The sequence below is a fragment of the Armigeres subalbatus genome, chromosome 3, assembly GCF_024139115.2.
Source record: "Armigeres subalbatus isolate Guangzhou_Male chromosome 3, GZ_Asu_2, whole genome shotgun sequence".
NCBI classification, from domain to species: domain Eukaryota; kingdom Metazoa; phylum Arthropoda; class Insecta; order Diptera; family Culicidae; genus Armigeres; species Armigeres subalbatus.
In genome coordinates, this window is record NC_085141.1 from 329,315,455 (window position 1) to 329,333,903 (window position 18,449).

At 40.3% G+C, this 18,449-nt stretch overlaps 1 protein-coding gene and 1 long non-coding RNA gene across 5 annotated transcripts; one reads left to right on the forward strand and one right to left on the reverse strand.

Annotated features, from left to right (window-relative positions):
• Positions 1–548: 548 nt before the first annotated feature.
• On the reverse strand, positions 549–11,438 carry LOC134225621 (moesin/ezrin/radixin homolog 2). 4 transcript variants are annotated; one of them, XM_062705832.1, is made up of 6 exons: positions 10,389–11,437; positions 9,913–10,140; positions 9,399–9,848; positions 8,745–9,184; positions 8,541–8,671; positions 549–866 (listed from the first exon to the last, which is right to left on the reverse strand). In XM_062705832.1, exons 1-6 carry the CDS (start codon positions 10,815–10,817, stop codon positions 847–849), a joined length of 1,698 nt encoding a protein of 565 aa, XP_062561816.1. In that variant the 5' UTR covers positions 10,818–11,437; the 3' UTR covers positions 549–846. The 4 variants fall into 4 exon arrangements, with proteins under 4 accessions (XP_062561816.1, XP_062561814.1, XP_062561817.1 ...); XM_062705830.1 differs by having other exon boundaries at positions 8,465–8,671; XM_062705833.1 differs by lacking the exon at positions 8,541–8,671 and having other exon boundaries at positions 10,389–11,438.
• A 4,530-nt stretch (positions 11,439–15,968) lies between these two features.
• On the forward strand, positions 15,969–16,388 carry LOC134221204 (uncharacterized). The gene is made up of 3 exons (XR_009982259.1): positions 15,969–16,080; positions 16,152–16,211; positions 16,286–16,388. It is a non-coding gene; the product is annotated as an uncharacterized LOC134221204 (long non-coding RNA).
• Positions 16,389–18,449: the final 2,061 nt, after the last annotated feature.

An 18,449-nucleotide genomic window follows, 5' to 3' on the forward strand; every position in this document is an offset into this window, starting at 1 on the left:
TTTGTACAAGACGACATTCTTCGCAAACTTTGACTGCTTCTTGATCCATATTTGGCCACCAACAGCGATCTCGCAATCGTCACTTCATACACGTTTGGTCCGGATGACCTTTATGGGCAAACATTAGCATTCTTTCTCTAAGACTAAGTTCTGATCCGCGCATAACCAAGCCATTAGCGAATGAAAGTTCACTGCGGAACGGGGAATATTGTTTAACCATACTTGATGTCCAATCTTCTTCCATGATGGAGGACGATACAGCTTACATTACTGTATCATTATTCGTCGCTACCATTACTTCCGTCGTTTCCTGAATAGCACGAATCGTGATTTCGGTATCTGTGTCATAATCATTTCCGAATTGTTCAGTTTCCAGTATTAGGAAGGCGACAGTTCTTCGTATGTACAGCTTAGATTATTCTTGCTAGCTAAGATCATTATTATTAATAAAATAGACTCTATTGAGCACATAGCTTTAATTGCCACCGAAATGCTTTCTTTGCCACCTATTTCCAATGCAAACCGACTTGCAGCACTAGACATGGATGTAAAAATAAAAGTGGTTTATTCACAGCTAAAATCAAAATCCGTTCCTCCGGAAGCGTATCAGGAAACTGTTCGTTCTCGTAATGTCATAGTGAAATCGAATACAAATCGGTCAGCTCCCCAGTCGGGAGCTCCCGGAAGAGTTTGTTTGTGTCTGTAGGAGGCACTTCTTTATATCTTGTCAATCCAATCTGGATTGCCGTTGGCATTTGTGAGAGTGTGCGAGAGATTGAACTTCCTTGGGAATCATCCCCAATTCGATTGTGCTTATACGACGATGACTCCGGGAAGTGCGTTATGCTATCGATTCTTCCGGTTCTCTGTGGGGTAAAAATTTGTCCGGATGTGAAATACGGGAAACACAGTTAGATATCTCGAGGCATGCAGGAAAGGCGAAGGCTAGAGAAGCGAAGAGGGCAAAGCTCGACAGATGGCAGCAGCTACTTAGGTGGGTGATGTGCATAGAAGGCGGAAGTAACTAAACCGAAATGATAACAGAAACTTAATCAAACAATAGAGCACACGCATAAACATTAAACATAAAGAATAATAATGAGTTGAGAACAATAGAATGCACACGCACATAGAAGAACACGAACTAAAACAAACGAAATACAAACAGAACCATTTACCTTGGACCGCTATGATTGATGATGACAGGATGATGAGATGGTGGCAGAAACAATAGAAAGAAGGAAGTTGAAGCCGATATGTTCTGACTCAGAAGCAATTATGTTTTGTTTCATTGTTTTTATTCCGTTGCTTGACTTAAAACTGTAGCTATCTTGTGTATAAGAAATAAGCATCTGATTTATTGTATAGTTTACTGTTAAAAATATGACAATATAGTGTGTATGTATTTAGAATTGATTATCATTACAATGGATGGACTTCTATTGAAGATAAAGGAAATAGTTGTCTGATTCTGTTTGCATAGGATTCTCTAAATTAGATTTCTAATGAATGTAGCTGTACTGCGATGAAACTGATGCTTGAATCACAACAGTGACTGGGATGCATTTTGAGGAAACAAAATAAAATACATCTAATTGTTGCTACCGGATAGTATCGTCATACAGAGCATAAATAAAAGTTACACGATCTAGCGCCTCGAAAATAGAATGGACTGTCTGGCATTCAGTTATTGCTATTATTACTACGACTACTTTTACTATCTACTATGAACGATTAACAGGACATTCAGCTGAATTATTTTTACCTGTTCAGCTGGTTTCGATTGAAGCGTAGAATAAATGTTTTGGCAACTAGGAGAACTGTTAGCTGATGAGAAAACTTGAAAAGATGTATCGTTCCATAAAAGATGGTTGTTGTTCACAATTCCCAAAATCATTCCCGAATTCGATCAAAGTCCTTCTCAGATTCGATCGGAATCCTTCCCGGATTCGATCAAAAACATTTCCGGATTCGGTCACAATCCTTCCCCAATTCGATCAGAATCCTTCCCCGATTTGATCTGAATCCTTCCCGGATTCTATCAAAATCTTTCCCTGATTCGGTCAAAATAATTCTCGGATTCGACAATCTTTCCCGAATTCAATCAAAATCATTCCCAGATTCGATCAAAATCTTTCCCAGATTCGGTCAAAATCATTATCGGATTCGGTCACAATCCTTCTCGAATTCGATCCGAAACCTTCCTCGAATACGATCAAAATCTTTCCCTGATTCCGTCAAAATTATTCTCGGATTCGGTTACAATCCTTCCCGAATTCGATCAAAGTCCTTTCCGGGTTCGGTCACAATCCTTCCCCGATTTGATCCGAATCCTTTTCGGTTTCGATCAAAATATTTCCCTAATTCGGTCAAAATCATTCCCGGATTCGATCAAAATCTTTCCCAGATTCCGTCAAAATCCTTCCCGAATTCGATCAAAATCCTTCCCGGATTCGATCAGAATCCTTTCCCAATTTGATAAAAATCTTTCCCTGATTCGGTCAAAATCATTCCCGGATTCGGTCAAAATCTTTCCCGGATTCGGTCAAAATCTTTCTCGGATTCGTTCAAATTTTTTCCTTGATTCGATCAAAACCATTCCCGGATTCGCACAAAATCCTTCCCGAATTCGATGCAAATCTTTTGCGGATTCGATCAGAATCCTTTCAGAATTCGATCAGAATCTTTCCCTGATTCGGTCAAAACCATTCCAGAATTCGGTCAAAATCATTCCCGGATTCGGACAAAATTTTTCCCGAATTTTCACGGATTCGATCAAAATCATTTCCGGATTCGATTTTTCTCTAATTCGGTCAAAATCATTCTCGGATTGAGTCAAAGCCTTCCTGAATTCGATAAAATCCTTCCCGGATTCGAACCGAATCCTTCCCGAATTCGATCAAAATCCTTTCCGGATTTGATCAGAATCCTTTCCGAATTCGATCAAAATCCTTCCCGAATTCGATCAAAATCCTTCCCAAATTCGATCAAAATCCTTTCCGAATTCGGTCAAAATCATTCCCGGATTCGGACAAAATCCTTCCCGGATTCGATCAAAATCTTGTCTTGATTCGGTCAAAATCATTCCCAGTTTCGGTCAAAATCCTTCCCGAATTCGATCAAATTTTTTCCGGATTCGATCAGAATCCTTTCCGAATTCGATCAAAATATTTTCCCAATTCGCTCAAAATCATTCCCGGATTCGATCAAAATCCCTGAATCGGTCAAAATCATTCCCGGATTCGGACAAAATCCTTCCTGGATTCGATCAAAATCTTTCCTTTCTTAGATTCGATCAAAATCCTTTCCGGTTTCGATCAAAATCCTTCCCGGATTCGATCAAAATCTTTTCTTGATTCGGTCAAAATCATTCCCAGTTTCGGTCAAAATCCTTCCCGAATTCGATCAAATTCCTTTCCGGATTCAATCAGAATGCTTTCCGAATTCGATCAAAATATTTCCAGGATTCGGTCAAAATCTTTCCCGAATTCGATCAAAATCTTTCCCTGATTCGGTCAAAATCATTCCCGGATTCGGACAAAATCCTTCCTGGATTCGATCAAAATCTTTCCTTTCCTGGATTCGATCAAAATCCTTTCCGGGTTCGATCAAAATCCTTTCCGAATTCGATCAAAATCTTTCCCTGATTCGGTCAAAATCCTTCCCGGATTCGATCAAAATCTTTTCTTGATTCGGTCGAAATCATTCCCAGTTTCGATCAAAATCCTTTCCGAATTCGATCAAAATCCTTTCCGAATTCGATCAAAATCATTCCCGCATTCGTTCAAAATCCTTTCCGAATTCGATCAAAATCTTTCCCTGATTCGGTCAAAATCATTCCCGGATTCGATCAAAATCCTTCCCGAATTCGATCAAAATCCTTTCCGGGTTCGATCAAAATCCTTTCCGAATTCGATCAAAATCTTTCCCTGATTCGGTCAAAATCATTCCCGGATTCGATCAAAATCCTTCCCGGATTCGATCAAAATCTTTCCCTGATTCGGTCAAAATCTTTCCCTGATTCGGTCAAAATCTTTCCCAGATTCGGTCAAAATCCTTCCCGAATTCGATTAAAATCCTTTCCGAATTCGATCAAAATCTTTCCCAGATTCGGTCAAAATCCTTCCCGAATTCGATTAAAATCCTTCCCGAAATCGATGAAAGTCCTTACCGGATTCGATTAAAATCCTTCCCGGATTCGGTCACAATCCATCCCGAATTCGATCAAAATCTTTCTCTGATTCGGTCAAAATAATTCCCGGATTCGACAATTCTTCCCGAATCCGATCAAAATCATTCCCAAATTCAATCAAATTTTTTCCCTGATTTGCTCAAAAATCTTCCCGAATTCGATTCAAATCCTTCCCGGATTCGATCAAAATCCTCCCCGGATTAGATCAAAATCCTTCCCGGATTCGATCCGAAACCTTTCCCGATTTGTTTTGAATCTTTCCCGGATTCGATCAAAATCCTTCCCGGATTCGGTCAAAATCATTCTCGGATTCGGTCAAAATCTTTCCCGAACTCGATCAGAATCCTTTCCAGATTTGATCTAAATCTTTCCCGGATTCGATCAAAATCCTTCCCGGATTCGGTCAAAATCATTCTCGGATTCGGTCAAAATCTTTCCCGGATTCGGTCAAAATCATTCCCGGATTCAATTAAAATCCTTCCCGAATTCGATCAAAATCATTCTGATTCGGTCGAAATCTTTCCCGGATTTGGTCAAAATCTTTCCCGGATTCGATCAAAATCTTTCCCGAATTCGATCAAAATCCTTTCCGGGTTCGATCAAAATCCTTTCCGAATTTGATCAAAATATTTCCCTGATTCGGTCAAAATCATTCCCAGATTCGGTCAAAATCCTTCCCTAATTCGATTAAAATCCTTTCCGAACTCGATCAAAATCTTTCCCTGATTTGGTCAAAACCATCCCCGGATTCGGACAAAATCCTTCCCGAATTCGATTAAAATCCTTTCCGGATTCGATCAAAATCAATCTCGGATTCGGTCAAAATCTTTCCCGGATTCGGTTAAAATCTTTCCCGAATTCGATCAAAATCTTTCCCGGATTCGATCACAATCCTTCCCGAATTCGATCAAAATCTTTCCCGGATTCGGTCAAAATCATTCCCGGATTCGATCAAAATCTTTCTTGGATTCGATCAAAATCTTTCCTTGATTCGATCAAAATCGTTCCCAGAATCGGTCAAAATCCTTTCCGAATTCGATCAAAATCATTCTCGGATTCGGTCAAAATCTTTCCCTGATTCGGTCAAAATCTTTCCCGGATTCGATCAAAATCATTCTCTGATTCGGTCAAAATCTTTCCCGGATTCTATCAAAATCCTTCCCGAATTCGATCAAAATCCTTTCCGGGTTCGATCAGAATCCTTTCCGAATTCGATCAAAATATTTCCCTGATTCGGTCAAAATCATTCCCGGATTCGCTCAAAATCTTTCTTGGATTCGATCAAAATCTTTCCTTGATTCGATCAAAATTTTTCCCTGATTCGGTCAAAATCTTTCTCAGATTCGGTCAAAATCCTTCCCGAATTCGATTAAAATCCTTTCCGAATTCGATCAAAATCATTCTCGGATTCGGTCAAAATCTTTCCCTGATTCGATCAAAATCCTTTCCGAATTCGATCAAAATCCTTCCCGAATTCGATCAAAATCCTTTCCGAATTCAATCAAAATATTTCCCTGATTCGGTCAAAATCATTCCCCGATTCGCTAAAAATCTTTCCCGGATTCGATCAAAATCTTTCCCTGATTCGGTCAAAATCCTTCCCGAATTCGATCAAAATCCTTTCCGGATTCGATCAGAATCCTTTCCGAATTCGATCAAAATCATTCCCGGATTCGGTCAAAATCTTTTCCCGATTCGGTCAAAATCTTTCCCGGATTCGATCAAAATCCTTCCCGAATTCGATCAAAATCCTTTCTGAATTCGATCAAAATATTTCCCTGATTCGGTCAAAATCATTCCCGGATTCGCTCAAAATCTTTCTTGGATTCGATCAAAATCTTTCCCTGATTCGGTCAAAATCTTTCCCAGAATCGGTCAAAATCCTTCCCGGATTCGATTAAAATCCTTTCCGAATTCAATCAAAATCATTCTCGGATTCGCTCAAAATCTTTCTTGGATTCGATCAAAATCTTTCCCTGATTCGGTCAAAATCTTTCCCCGATTCGCTAAAATCCTTCCCGAATTCGATCAAAATTCTTCCCGAATTCGATCAAAATCCTTTCCGAATTCAATCAAAATATTTCCCTGATTCGGTCAAAATCATTCCCCGATTCGCTAAAATCCTTTCCGAATTCGATCAAAATCCTTCCCGAATTCGATCAAAATCCTTCCCGGATTCGATCAAAATATTTCCCTGATTCGGTCAAAATCTTTCTTGGATTCGATCAAAATCTTTCCCGGATTCGATCAAAATCATTCCCGGATTCGGACAAAATCCTTCCCGGATTCGATCAAAATCTTTCCCTGATTCGGTCAAAATCGAATCGGATTCGATCAAAATCCTTCCCGAATTCAGTCAAAATCCTTCCCGAATTAGACCAAAATCCTTCCCGGATTCGATCTGGAACCTTCCCTGATTCGAATCCTTCCCGGATTCGATCAAAATCCTTCCCAATTCGGTCAAAATCATTCTCAGATTCGGTTACAATACTTCCCGAATTCGAACAAAGTCCTTCCCGGATTAGATCCAAAACCTTACCCGATTTGATCTTAATCCTTTCCGGATTCGGTCACAGTCCTCCCCGAATGCGATCAAAATCCTTCCCAGTTTTGGTCAAAACCCTTCCCAAATTCGATCAAAATCTTTCCCTGAATCGGTGAAAATCATTGCCGGATTCGGTTAAAATCATTCTCGGATACGGTCAAAATCCTTCCCGGATTCGTTCAAAATTATTTTAAGATTCAATCAAAATTCTTCCCAAATTCGGTCAAAATCCTTCCCGGATTCGATCCGAAATCTTCCCCAATTTGCTCTGAACCTATCTCGGATTCGATCAAAATCTTTCCCTTATTGGATCAGAATCCTTCCCGAATTCGATCGAAATCTTTCCCGGATTCAATCCAAATCCTTCCTGGATTCTGTCAAAATCCTCCCGAGTTTGATCAAAATCCTTCCCGGATTCAGTCGATCAAAATCTTGCCCTGATTCGATCAAAGTCCTTCCCGGATTCGATCAGAAACCTTCCCGGATTCGGTCACAATCTTTCCAAAATTCGGTCAAAATCATTCCCGGATTCGATCCGAAACCTTCCACGATTTGATCTGAATCCTCACCGGATTCGATTACAATCCTTTACAAATTCATTCAGAAACCTTCCCGAACTCAAAAGGAATCCTTCCTGATGGGATTCGATCAGAATCTATCTAAGCTTTCTCCAGAATGCATCCATGATTCGGTCACAATCCGTGCAGGACTCGGAATCTGAATATGTCCACAATTTGGTCAGGATTTGCGTTCAGGATTCCGTTTGAAATTCGGCCACAATCAGTCAGAATTAGGTCAGAGTTCTTCCAGGAGTCCGTCAGAATCCGTTAGGACTAAAACAGTGACCCATTGCCACCACCGATGACGGTATGTGTAATAATTTTTGAAACGAAGTTATTTTATTTAAAATTTTCCAATGCACACCAATTGATCTTTTCCGTCAACATTTTTTATTCGTCCAATTCATCCTTTATTTCATAAGGATCAACTTTCCCAAAGATCCTTTTTTTTCTACGCCTCTTACTATTTTTGAAATTTAAAATAAAAAATTTAAAAAGTTTTGTTTTTCATTTTGGCCTAACATTCGCCAGATTTTGGACCAAAATCTTGACCATTCCTTCGCATGTTCATCACTTTTCCTTTTTTTTGTTTTCAATTTTTCAAATACAGCAACCATTCGCTAACTGGACAGTTAACGAGCGCCGCTTTTTAACTGGGGCCTAGGGGATTTATGATGCATTGTTAAATATGATCGGTGTTTTACATGGAACGAGAATAAACCAGTTAGCGAACTGTTGCTGAAGTTAGAGGCTTCAAAAACGTGGGTTCTTTGGGTTGCCGAAGAATTGACTAAGACAGTAAAATGCGAAAAACAATTTTTTGACGGGAAAGGTCATGTCAATTGAGCCACATCCCAAAAAGGATTATTTTTGCGACGAGATTTTATCCCTAGAAACGAAAATTCCAACACAAATGTACAAGAAACAAGAACTCAACAATCCAAACACAACTGAACTCGATACAGCCAAAACAAAACACATGTTTCTACAACAGCCACAATGCACGGCACGTAATGCATCTACCGCGATGTCAAACTATCCTTCTCTCTCTCTCTCTAAACACTGTAAGGCAGCCAGGCGTATACGATTCGTTACAAAATAGTAAAGAAAGTAAAATACAGATGTACAACAACACAGAAGTGTGTACCCCTTTCACTAGTCACTTACAATTCCTCAAAAAATGCTACTCGTGCTTTCGTCGAGCCCGATTTGAGCTTCTTCAGGGTGGAATACTTGTTCTCACCTAGGCGTGTCTGCTGGGCACTGATTTTGTCCAGCGGCGACTGCTTCTCGCCGATCTTGAGCTGTTCGATCTCCGAACGGAGCTCTTTCAGCTGATTCTGCACCTGTTTCGACTTGGTCAGGTACTCCACCCTGAAGCAAAAGGTTCGAATACGGCTGAATGAGTCACGACAAAAATACGCTCGAATAAGAGAAATGGGCTCACCTTTCCTTCTCGATCTCCAGCGACAGCTGGTCCATGTCTCCGTCTGCCAGCAGGTCGTATGTGTTGCTTTCCAGGGCGGGCGTCTCCGGCGACGAGGACGGGGTTATGAAAATCGACTCCGTCGATGTCCGGCTAAGAAAGTTCAGAAGTTTTTCCTTCGCTTCCTTTTCGGCGACCCGCGCGTGAATGAGTTCGTTTTTTAGCTTTTCCGTCTCCATGACCCGCTTTCGGGACTCCTCGATCATCTGGGCGGTGAGGAGTTCGGCTTCGTGAGTTTTCCGCTCCAGATAGATTTTTTCCTCCTCGGTTTTTCGGGCCGTCATCCGCATCCGGCTGATTTCCTGCTCGACCTCGAGTGCTTTGTGCGAGAGAAGTAAAGCTTCCTCCTCCGCTAATCGGTTTTTCTCGGCGAGCAGTTCTGCAGCTTCCTCGCTGCGACGCTGGAAATAGTGGTGAAAGCGGTTTTTATTGATTCAGCCTTTTATAATTTCTACCGCTCGTAAGTTATTCAAAAGCTCAAAATCTATTCAAAGAATGTTGAAATAATTTTAACTGCATCAATTGATGCAATCGCAACCACAAACTGACGCTGTTCACCGATGCACCGAATTCCTAATTTTGGTTTCCCGGAAACTTCCGTGCCCTAAAACTTACCAACGCCTCATTGGCAGCTGCCATCTCCTCCTGCAGCTGCATCAGTCTTTTCTCCATGTTGGCCCTCTCCTGTTCGGCTTCCTCGCGCAGCTGTTTCTCCCGCGCCAGCTTGTTCCGCTCGATGTGCCGCCGATGTTTCTCCTCCTTGGCTTGTGCCTTCATCTGCTGAATCTCCATCGTGTCCGGTTTGCGCCGTTTCATGTACAGTTCGTGATTGCCGACGCACAGATCCAGCAGCTCCTTGTTGTTACGGGCCTTCTCCGAGTAGAACGTCGTGGCCACGTTGCCCTTCTCTTCGTTAGTTTTGACAAAGAACTTCTTTCCGTCAAAACTGATGTTCCGGATTTCGTTCCACGGGAACGTCGTCATCGGGGTCAGTTTGTTCTCTTTGTTGTAAATGTTTAGACCGAGCGCCGTAACGCCCACGTATACTTCTGTGTTTTTCTTATTCTGAAAAAGATTGTATATTGAGAAAAACCAAAATATTTCACCACCAGGCGATTGAAACAGTTACCGTTATTGGGAAATAGTTTACACCGAACATATCAAGATCCTGGGCTATTTTAAGATATTCCATTTCGGCCTCGTCGCGGGACATTCCACGATGATCGGCGTACCACGTCTTAATTCGTTCCTCCCACATCTGTGGAGTCATCTGATACTGGTCGATCACTCGCTGAGGGAGCAAATTTTCACTAATCAACATGCCTGGCTTGCAGACAGCTTCGTCATAATCGCCATACTGGAATTAACAAAATAAACAAAGTTTATAGGAACATATCTTAAGTTGCCAGAAAGTCGAATAATTTCTTAGAATCCCGTGAAATAATAAAAATCTTATAGGAAGCTAAATAAAAAATGTACCTAGTGAATAGTGGATAAAATGTTTTCAAGCCAAGAAAATCGGAAACGTATTGTACCTAAACATTTCTGTTCATTTAAATCAGATTTTTTTCAGTAGTAGAGGATCTTCTTTATCCTTTTTCATACCTTAGCTTGCACTGCATAGGAGGCTAACAGAACCGACGCCTCCGGAGGGCAGTACACTTCCATCGAGAGGATCGCCTCCTTGATCTGCAGGAAAAACATGTGCTGCGTCACCTCCTGCACCAGCTCTTCCGCTACGTTCTCCGGGAAAAACTTTGCCATAAACATGAACACGCAGCCCTCGGAGGACAGATTGATATGCTGATCCAGCACCTTCTTGTCCATCTTGAGCCAGCTTTTGTTGCCCTTTTTGTCGACATAGCGCAGCCCGAAGTACCACGTCTCCCGCAGCCCAATGGTCCGGCAGATCAGATCGAACAGAAAGCCGCCCGTCGCGCGATGCTCCAGATGGAACTCGAGCTCCGAATCGTAGGTGCACACCTTGACCGGGAACTCTTTGTTGGACTTTTTGCGCCGGAAGGGGGCCATCATTCTCCCGGACGGGGGCGCCCCGAATATGCTTTCGGAATCCAATTTAGCTCACTTTTGTCCAGTTGGATCTCCCTCGCAGGAGCCGGAATAAATTAAACTGCCCCCACAATGTCCACCGTTCAATCTAGATTCGGTCTCCGAAACTGTATTCTTCTTTTCTTGTTGAAATAATTTTCACCCCAAGAAACCCGTTTTACGTAAACACAAACACCACACAAAAATCAACACAAAACGATCACATCAAGACTCTTGATCGGGGCGATCGTTCACCACATAGTGGGCTGGTTGGACCCTTTCTTCTTGGCGACGATGTTCTCTTCTTCGACACCGATCGACGTCTTCGAGGAGCTGATTGGGTAAGTCGAAAAATAAAAATTCTAGGATTTCATCGCGACCAAAAGGGTGCAGCAATTATTTTCTCTTCTCGCGCACTGGAAAACACTAGTTCCGACACTTTTTTACAATAATCTGGTACGGTGGCACTTGCGGAAGCATTTTATGCACTTTTTAGATAAAATTGATGATAAAACTTGAGGAATTCGAACAAAATAAAAATTGTAAATAACTTTTCAGTCTGGTCAAACTTTTTGAAAGGCACTTTTTACTTTTCTTTTTCGTTTGATTGACAGATCGAGAACGCTCTTTTCCCAAAGTAGACAAGTACGGGTGGTTGGTTTGTCGGAGGTAAATTTTCTGCAGGGCAGACATCATGAACACATCTCGCTTAACAATTGATAAGGGCCTATAAATAAAAGTACATAAATCCAATTTTAATACCGTTTGCCGGAAAGATATTTTAATAACAAGATAAAGATTGTTGCTGTCGTCGCTGTCCAGAACATCTTTTGCTGGTGAGGATAGGGAATCAAAAGATATTTTAGTTACTAGATAAAGATTGTCGCTTCGGTTCCCTTTGTTCTGCTGTCCGGAACATGTTGGGTACCAAGCTGTCAAATCGTATGGATTTTCCTTCTTTGACATTTAGCTCCCCTATCCTCGCCAGCAAAAGATGTTCCGGACAGCGATGACAGCGACAATCTTTATCTAGTAACTAAAATATCTTTTAGGGAATCTAAATGTCAATGAAGGAAAAATACATACGATTTGACAGTTTAGTACTATGTAGCTTGAACTGCAACCGAGAATCACCCAACACGGCTCGACGTCCTTGCACTTTAGAATCCTCTTGACGACTGACAGCAGTAAAGGCTGTACCTTATATGCACAGAGTGTGCAAGAGCTTTTCTATAGACTGATCCACGGTATAGACTAATTCATACCACACATCTTCCCTCTTCTCTCATAATCAGTGCTTATTGGCTTGAGACTTACGATATATGTTTTTTTTTTAATTCAACTATTATGCTTTTCGGGAAAAAATATGAAAACCTTCACTTACTTATTCCTCTTAGCAGAAAATACAGTAGATTATACCGAGGCTTGCTACCAGACTTTTTCACATTACCCAGAGAATACTATGCATCACCGATGAGGCCTGAAGGAAGATTGGATAATGAAGAGAAGCCAAAACCGCGATAGCGAACAAAAACCAAAGGAGCGGGAACCTAAGCCCGTCAACGACATTCAACTCTGCAAAATAAAGTAAAGCACTCATGTCGATGGGACAAGCGAGAGTGGGCGGAATATCTTGCCGAAGATGAGAAAACCACAGCAACTGGCGACATTCGTCGCCTCTACGATATCTCACGACTGGGAACGACGCGACTGGTTAGTTATTGATCGACTCAATTGGCCAGCTGAAAAGGTGGTTCAAGCTATTCGAACAACTTTTCCAAGTGCCAGCCGGTCCACCACCATCTGGTCCACCACCATCTACCTATAATCCGGTGTATGCATCGGGCACGGATTCCTAGAGTATATTTATTTAGTTTCAATGACTACGAGAAATTTTTCGACCAAATAATCACAATGATACGCAAAATGGATTGCGAGAATCCTAATCGAGGGAAAGTAACAGGCCCTCTAGTGTAGAGGGATGCACAACGGGAACTTGTTCGATGCCAACCGGGTCGTAGTTAGTGTGGCAAACCGCGAGCTGCTAGACGACTTCAAATTGGGTAAAAACCTTGCAGTCCTAATTCAACGGCGGTATGATATGCAGAGTAAGCTCGACGATCTTGCCGTACATTCCTTGTCGGCAGGCTTAGTCATCAACGTAAACAAAACCAAATCGTTGGATGTGAACACGACGACCTGAAAAAGGTTGGAAGCTTCTTGGCAGTCAAATGGCGACAGACGGCGATTCCAAGATGGACATAAGCAATGAGATGAGGAAGGCTAGGGCTGCTTTGTAAGTTTAAGAAATGTGTGAAATCTGTGCCACTATACGCTAGTGAAAGATGATGTTCATCAAGGGAGAATGGTCAATGGCTGTAGGTATTCATCAACGTTTTTATGGCCTCACAATATGATCAAGCTCTATCGTCGTTGTCACCAGAGGCCAATAGCAACTGAAATTCGGGTGACTATAGGACTAAGGACACCTTACAATGAGGCACAAACAAAATCTATAAACAAACATTAAATGGGAGCCCAGTCGTACATCATGGCAGAGGCAGACCCGGAGGTTAACGGAGGCGTAGCCGCCATAAAAAGTAAAAGAAGTCGACTTTAATGTAACCTGGCAAAATATTGAGGCGATAGCTGAGCATTGTCCAGGATGGAGATCTTTCACGTTGGTGATTTGCATCAATCGGGGTGCACAGGACTAGGACCCACAAGTAAGTTAGTGAGTAAAATGTTATTTGAATCATCTGATCAAATTTCGAAAACTAAAACCAGATCACTGCTTAGTTCTCATAGCAGCACATCGCATTAGAGACCTCGTCTATCCACACACTCTGCATTGCTCCAGCTCTTATTGTATGCGTTCTGAGATTTTCAGTGATGTATACTTTGAAGCGTAACGCTCACCTTCTTATGCAGACTGACTTCACTGAAATTTCATCTAAATATCGTTATTTTCGTACGGGAAACTAGTGAAAAAAAAATGCAGAACAATAATATCTTCCTGAAGCCAGTGGAGGAATTCGCAGCGGCATCGATTTTAGTTCAGGAATCAAGAAAAAGTCGCTTGGAGGGTTCAAAATATGCAGGAGTCCAAATCAAGTTGGTTACTGTACTAGTACTCTGCACTCATGTTTACTACAGAATTTAAATCAATATAAATATGTACTTAAATCGTTTTCAAAATAAAACATAAAACATCATCCTAAGTGTCGTAACCGAGAACGCCAACTCCGTGCGATTTTTTTTTGCAATCGTCGAATTCGAACTTCATAAATGTTCAACAGAAACCAACACTCGATGCGTAGTCCGCGCTTTGCTTGCATCCGAAAATCAACACACAGACACACACATTCGCATCCGTACATCCTTTCATTTTTTTTCATTTCTTTTCTGCATCATCATCATCATCATCATATTGGTTCAAAACTAGTACGACAATCTAATAGATCCAATATTCATACTGGAATCGAACAACACATTTTTATCTAAAAGTCATTGCTAACAATATCTACCACATTATCCTTTATCTCTACTGTCACAGGTGCCGTTATTTCATTACTAAACAAACGCTATTTCGAAGCTACAGCAATTTACCACTAAGTTTTTATATGTTTTGTTTACAGAATTCATATAAATTCATTCTAAATCCAATTTCAATCAAAATTCAATCCAAATCTGATTTAAATTCAATTCTAGTTCAATCCAAATGCATTCCGAATCCAATCCAATTCCATTCTATATCCAATCTAAATCTAATTCAAATCCAATTCATATCCAATACAAATCCAACTGAATCTAAAACCAATCCTAATCCAAATCCAAATTCAATCTAAATCCAATTCAATTCTAATCCAATCCAAATTTAATCAAATCCAATCGAAATCCAATCCCATTTCAATCCAAATCCAATCCAATCCAATCCAAATCCAATCCTAATCCAATCCAAATCCAAATTCAATCTAAATCCAATCCAATTCTAATCCAATCCAAATTTAATCAAATCCAATCGAGATCCAATCCCCTTTCAATCCAAATCCAATCCAAATCCAATCCAAATCCAATCAAAATTCAATCCAAATCTTATCCAACTCCGTTCCAAGTCCTATCCACATCCAATTCAAATGCAATACAAATACGATCCAAATTTTATCCAACTCCAACAAAAATCCAATCCTAATCGAAATCCAAATCCAATCCAAATTCAATCCAATTCTAAACTAAATCCATATCCAAATTCAATCCAAATCCAATCCGAATCCAATCCAAATTCAAACTCATTTCAAATTCAATCCAAATCCAATTCTAATTCAATCCAAATTCAATTCAAATCCAATTCATATTCAAATGCAATCAAAATCCAATCCAAATTTTATCCAAATCCAATTCAAATCCAACCCAAATCCAATCTATAGCTAATCCGAATCCAATCCAAATCCGATTTTAAATCCAATCCAAATTCAATCAGAATGCAAGCCAAATTCAATTAGAATTCGAATTAAAATTTTAACAGAATCCAATTCAATTCCAATTCAAGAATCAATCCTTATCCAATCTATATCCTACAGTTCAAAGTAAAAAATTACCAATCAAGCTTATTTCGCAATCATTTTTATTTGTTCTCAACACTTGCACATCGCAAGTCATCCAATACACATCTATTTGGCGGTCTTCCAGATCCGCCTCTAATACCTCACTGCGCATTCCATCCCGCATAAATGAAAACCATCTACAGTATTCTTGCTACTATTCACTCGCATTAAGGAATACTGTAACAAAGTGTGTAATCATAGATGTACAATGTAACTATATGTTGACATAGAATCAATACCATACAGCATGTTTCATCGATAGTATCATATGTAATAATATAATATTTTATTGTTTATTTATAATGCCTTATCTTCCGTTCTTTCGAAATAAACAATAATAAACTGTAAATAATTTATACATGGTATATCAACAACATGATATATGGCTGTGAAATAATTATGTATCTTCTAAATCTAGTTTAGTTTTGTTCCGGTGTTGAATCACAGTTAAGAATTATATCTTCCAATGATAAATATGCGATTAACATATTAGTTAAGCAATGATGCCTAAAAGACCACAGAATTATTTTCCCGTGTAGCTGTTGTTGATTTCGTTGGAAAAAACTAGTTCGGTGAAAACAAAATGTTCCTTGTTCAGTTGTTTTTCTGAACTTCCTACTTAATTTTTGTACTTAAAATCATTGGTAAGTAATGAAATTTGTGTAATCCATTCAAATGGTGTTAAACAACAAAATTTTTCTTCAATTCTCAACAGTTATGGTGGTGAAAAAGTGTGTAAGAAGAGCTGCCTTAGTTCCAAAATAACGTGATATTGGTAAGTATTTTGTTAATAAGATATGTACTCTGCATATTTATAATGTAGGGGTTTTCCTCCTGCGTGTTTTGTAGGTAAATTTCGGAGTCTCTTGCATGTAGCTTCCCGGATGCTCAAAGAAAAAGCATAGACAAGCTGGCTCAACTTTACATTGCGCATTTTTTTTTTTTCAAGGAGATCAAAATATAAATCTTTCAAATAAATAACTAAGATGTATCAAACACTTGTATTCATTTTTTGTGAGAGAAAATGATAACTAATTTCCTTTTACTATAGGTAAGGTAAGGGATACGGTGTGCCGATTTTTTGTCATATAATTCTACTATTTGCATACTATATTTCATATTGTTCTCACCTCAAACACGGATTATAACGGGACCATACCACATGTTGTATTATGAAATTAATGTACTGGAAAATGCTCTTTTTTATACGGTAATTATACTTAACCGCCCATTACCCGTATGGTCGATTTGCCAATAACAACATACCATACTGTGAATATCATTTATGGTGAGGTTGGTGTATCTTTAGTATGAATAACAACCAGAACAGTAGAGGTAAAGTTATTTATAGGCATGAACGTTTTGAGGAATAATCCACATATGGTTCATGATTATGCGGGATTGCACGATCATCCCGATCCGCTTTCTAAATTTAATTACGCGGTCATCCCGATCCGCTTCCATCACTCCATTGCGCGGTCAGCCCGATCCGCTCCCTAAATTCCATTGCGCGGTCATCCCGATCCGCTTCCTACATTACAATCGCGGTCATCCCGATCCGCTTCTCAAGTTTCATTGCGCGGTCATCCCGATCCGCTTCCTACATTTCATTGCGCGGTCATCCCGATCCGCTACCTTCATTCAATTTCGCGGTCATCCCGATCCGCTTCTCAAGTTTCATTGCGCGGTCATCCCGATCCGCTTCCTTCATTCAATTAATTTCGCGGTCATCCCGATCCGCTTCCATCACTTTATTGCTCAATCATTCCGATCCCGATCCCGAGCCTCCACTCCGATGTTTTCCCATCAACAAAGCGGTAACTTCAACCACTTACAACGCTAACATTCCCAATCAGGAAAAGCATACAGCAGCTAAACTGTGCTTTTCCAATAAAATAAACCTAACAACAAACACAATTATTTTTTTTTGCCCAGTTTGTCTATCTGGCAGGACCAGTCGCAAACTCAACACCTCAACCCACCTGAAATCCCAATAATAGAAATAAACAACCGATAATATCTGTTTAAAATATCCATTCCCAAAGTAACCTACAACGCTACCTATTCGCCAACACTCTGTGAATTTCTATGTTGGGTCTAACGGAAGCAACGATAATTATAAATCCATGGGGCCGGGCATTTTAGTTTTTCAAACTAGTCCGACCCCTCCAAAACTTTGCTCTTCCACTTCACCCTGATAATCAGTCTCAGTGTCAAATCCAGCGATCAGCAACTATGTACATGAATATCAATATTGCTTCAAAATGACAACAATGTTGGCTCGTGTAATTGCTATGCAACTACCCCCACTCATGGCTGAAGTAAACAAGTTAGATTCCACCTCTACAACGCATTACTCTCTCTACCGCTATCTATGCATAAAAATACTGCACCATACTTAATTTGTTATGGATTTTCACTACCGACACTACTTACACCGCTGTCACGAAAGCAAAACATAAAACAAAACAAAACACTCCTTAGCACTCTCGGATGAGTAGTAGAAAAACCCCTTTCACACCATCACTGAAAGCCTGTGCTGGGTGATTCTCCATTTTTGCTACAGTAAACAGAAACAAACTCCTGGCAGGATCGCCAAATATGTAGCTTGAACTGCAACCGAGAATCACCCAACACAGCTCGACGTCCTTGCACTTTAGAATCCTCTTGACGACTGACAGCAGTAAAGGCTGTACCTTATATGCACAGAGTGTGCAAGAGCTTTTCTATAGACTGATCCACGGTATAGACTAATTCATACCACACAAGTACCACACATGTTTCGGACAGCAGAACAAAGGAAACCGAAGCGACAATCTTTAAGTGAGGCAAGATTGGGTGCATTATTTTACTCTCCAACTGTTTCGTTCAGCAGTGCCATATGGAGCGAGGATGCATTCTTCACTAAGCACTTTGAAGTTGTTATCTCATGAAGCTGATTTCCTCGGGAGTATATTATCAATTTCCCACCTTATCGGCCGCGACGATTTGAAATCGTCGCAAAGCAAATCAT

What these genes read in the sequence shown, in the direction of transcription:
- LOC134225621 (XM_062705830.1), bottom strand. Translation starts at nt 10,817, where the DNA reads ATGATGGCCCCCTTCCGGCGCAAAAAGTCCAACAAAGAGTTCCCGGTC. An exon ending in CCTATGCAGTGCAAGCTAAG is followed by an intron (nt 10,141 to 10,388) that starts GTATGAAAAAGG and finishes TGTTAATTCCAG; the next exon opens with TATGGCGATTATGACGAAGC. An exon ending in CTGGAGATCGAGAAGGAAAG is followed by an intron (nt 8,672 to 8,744) that starts GTGAGCCCATTT and finishes CTTTTGCTTCAG; the next exon opens with GGTGGAGTACCTGACCAAGT.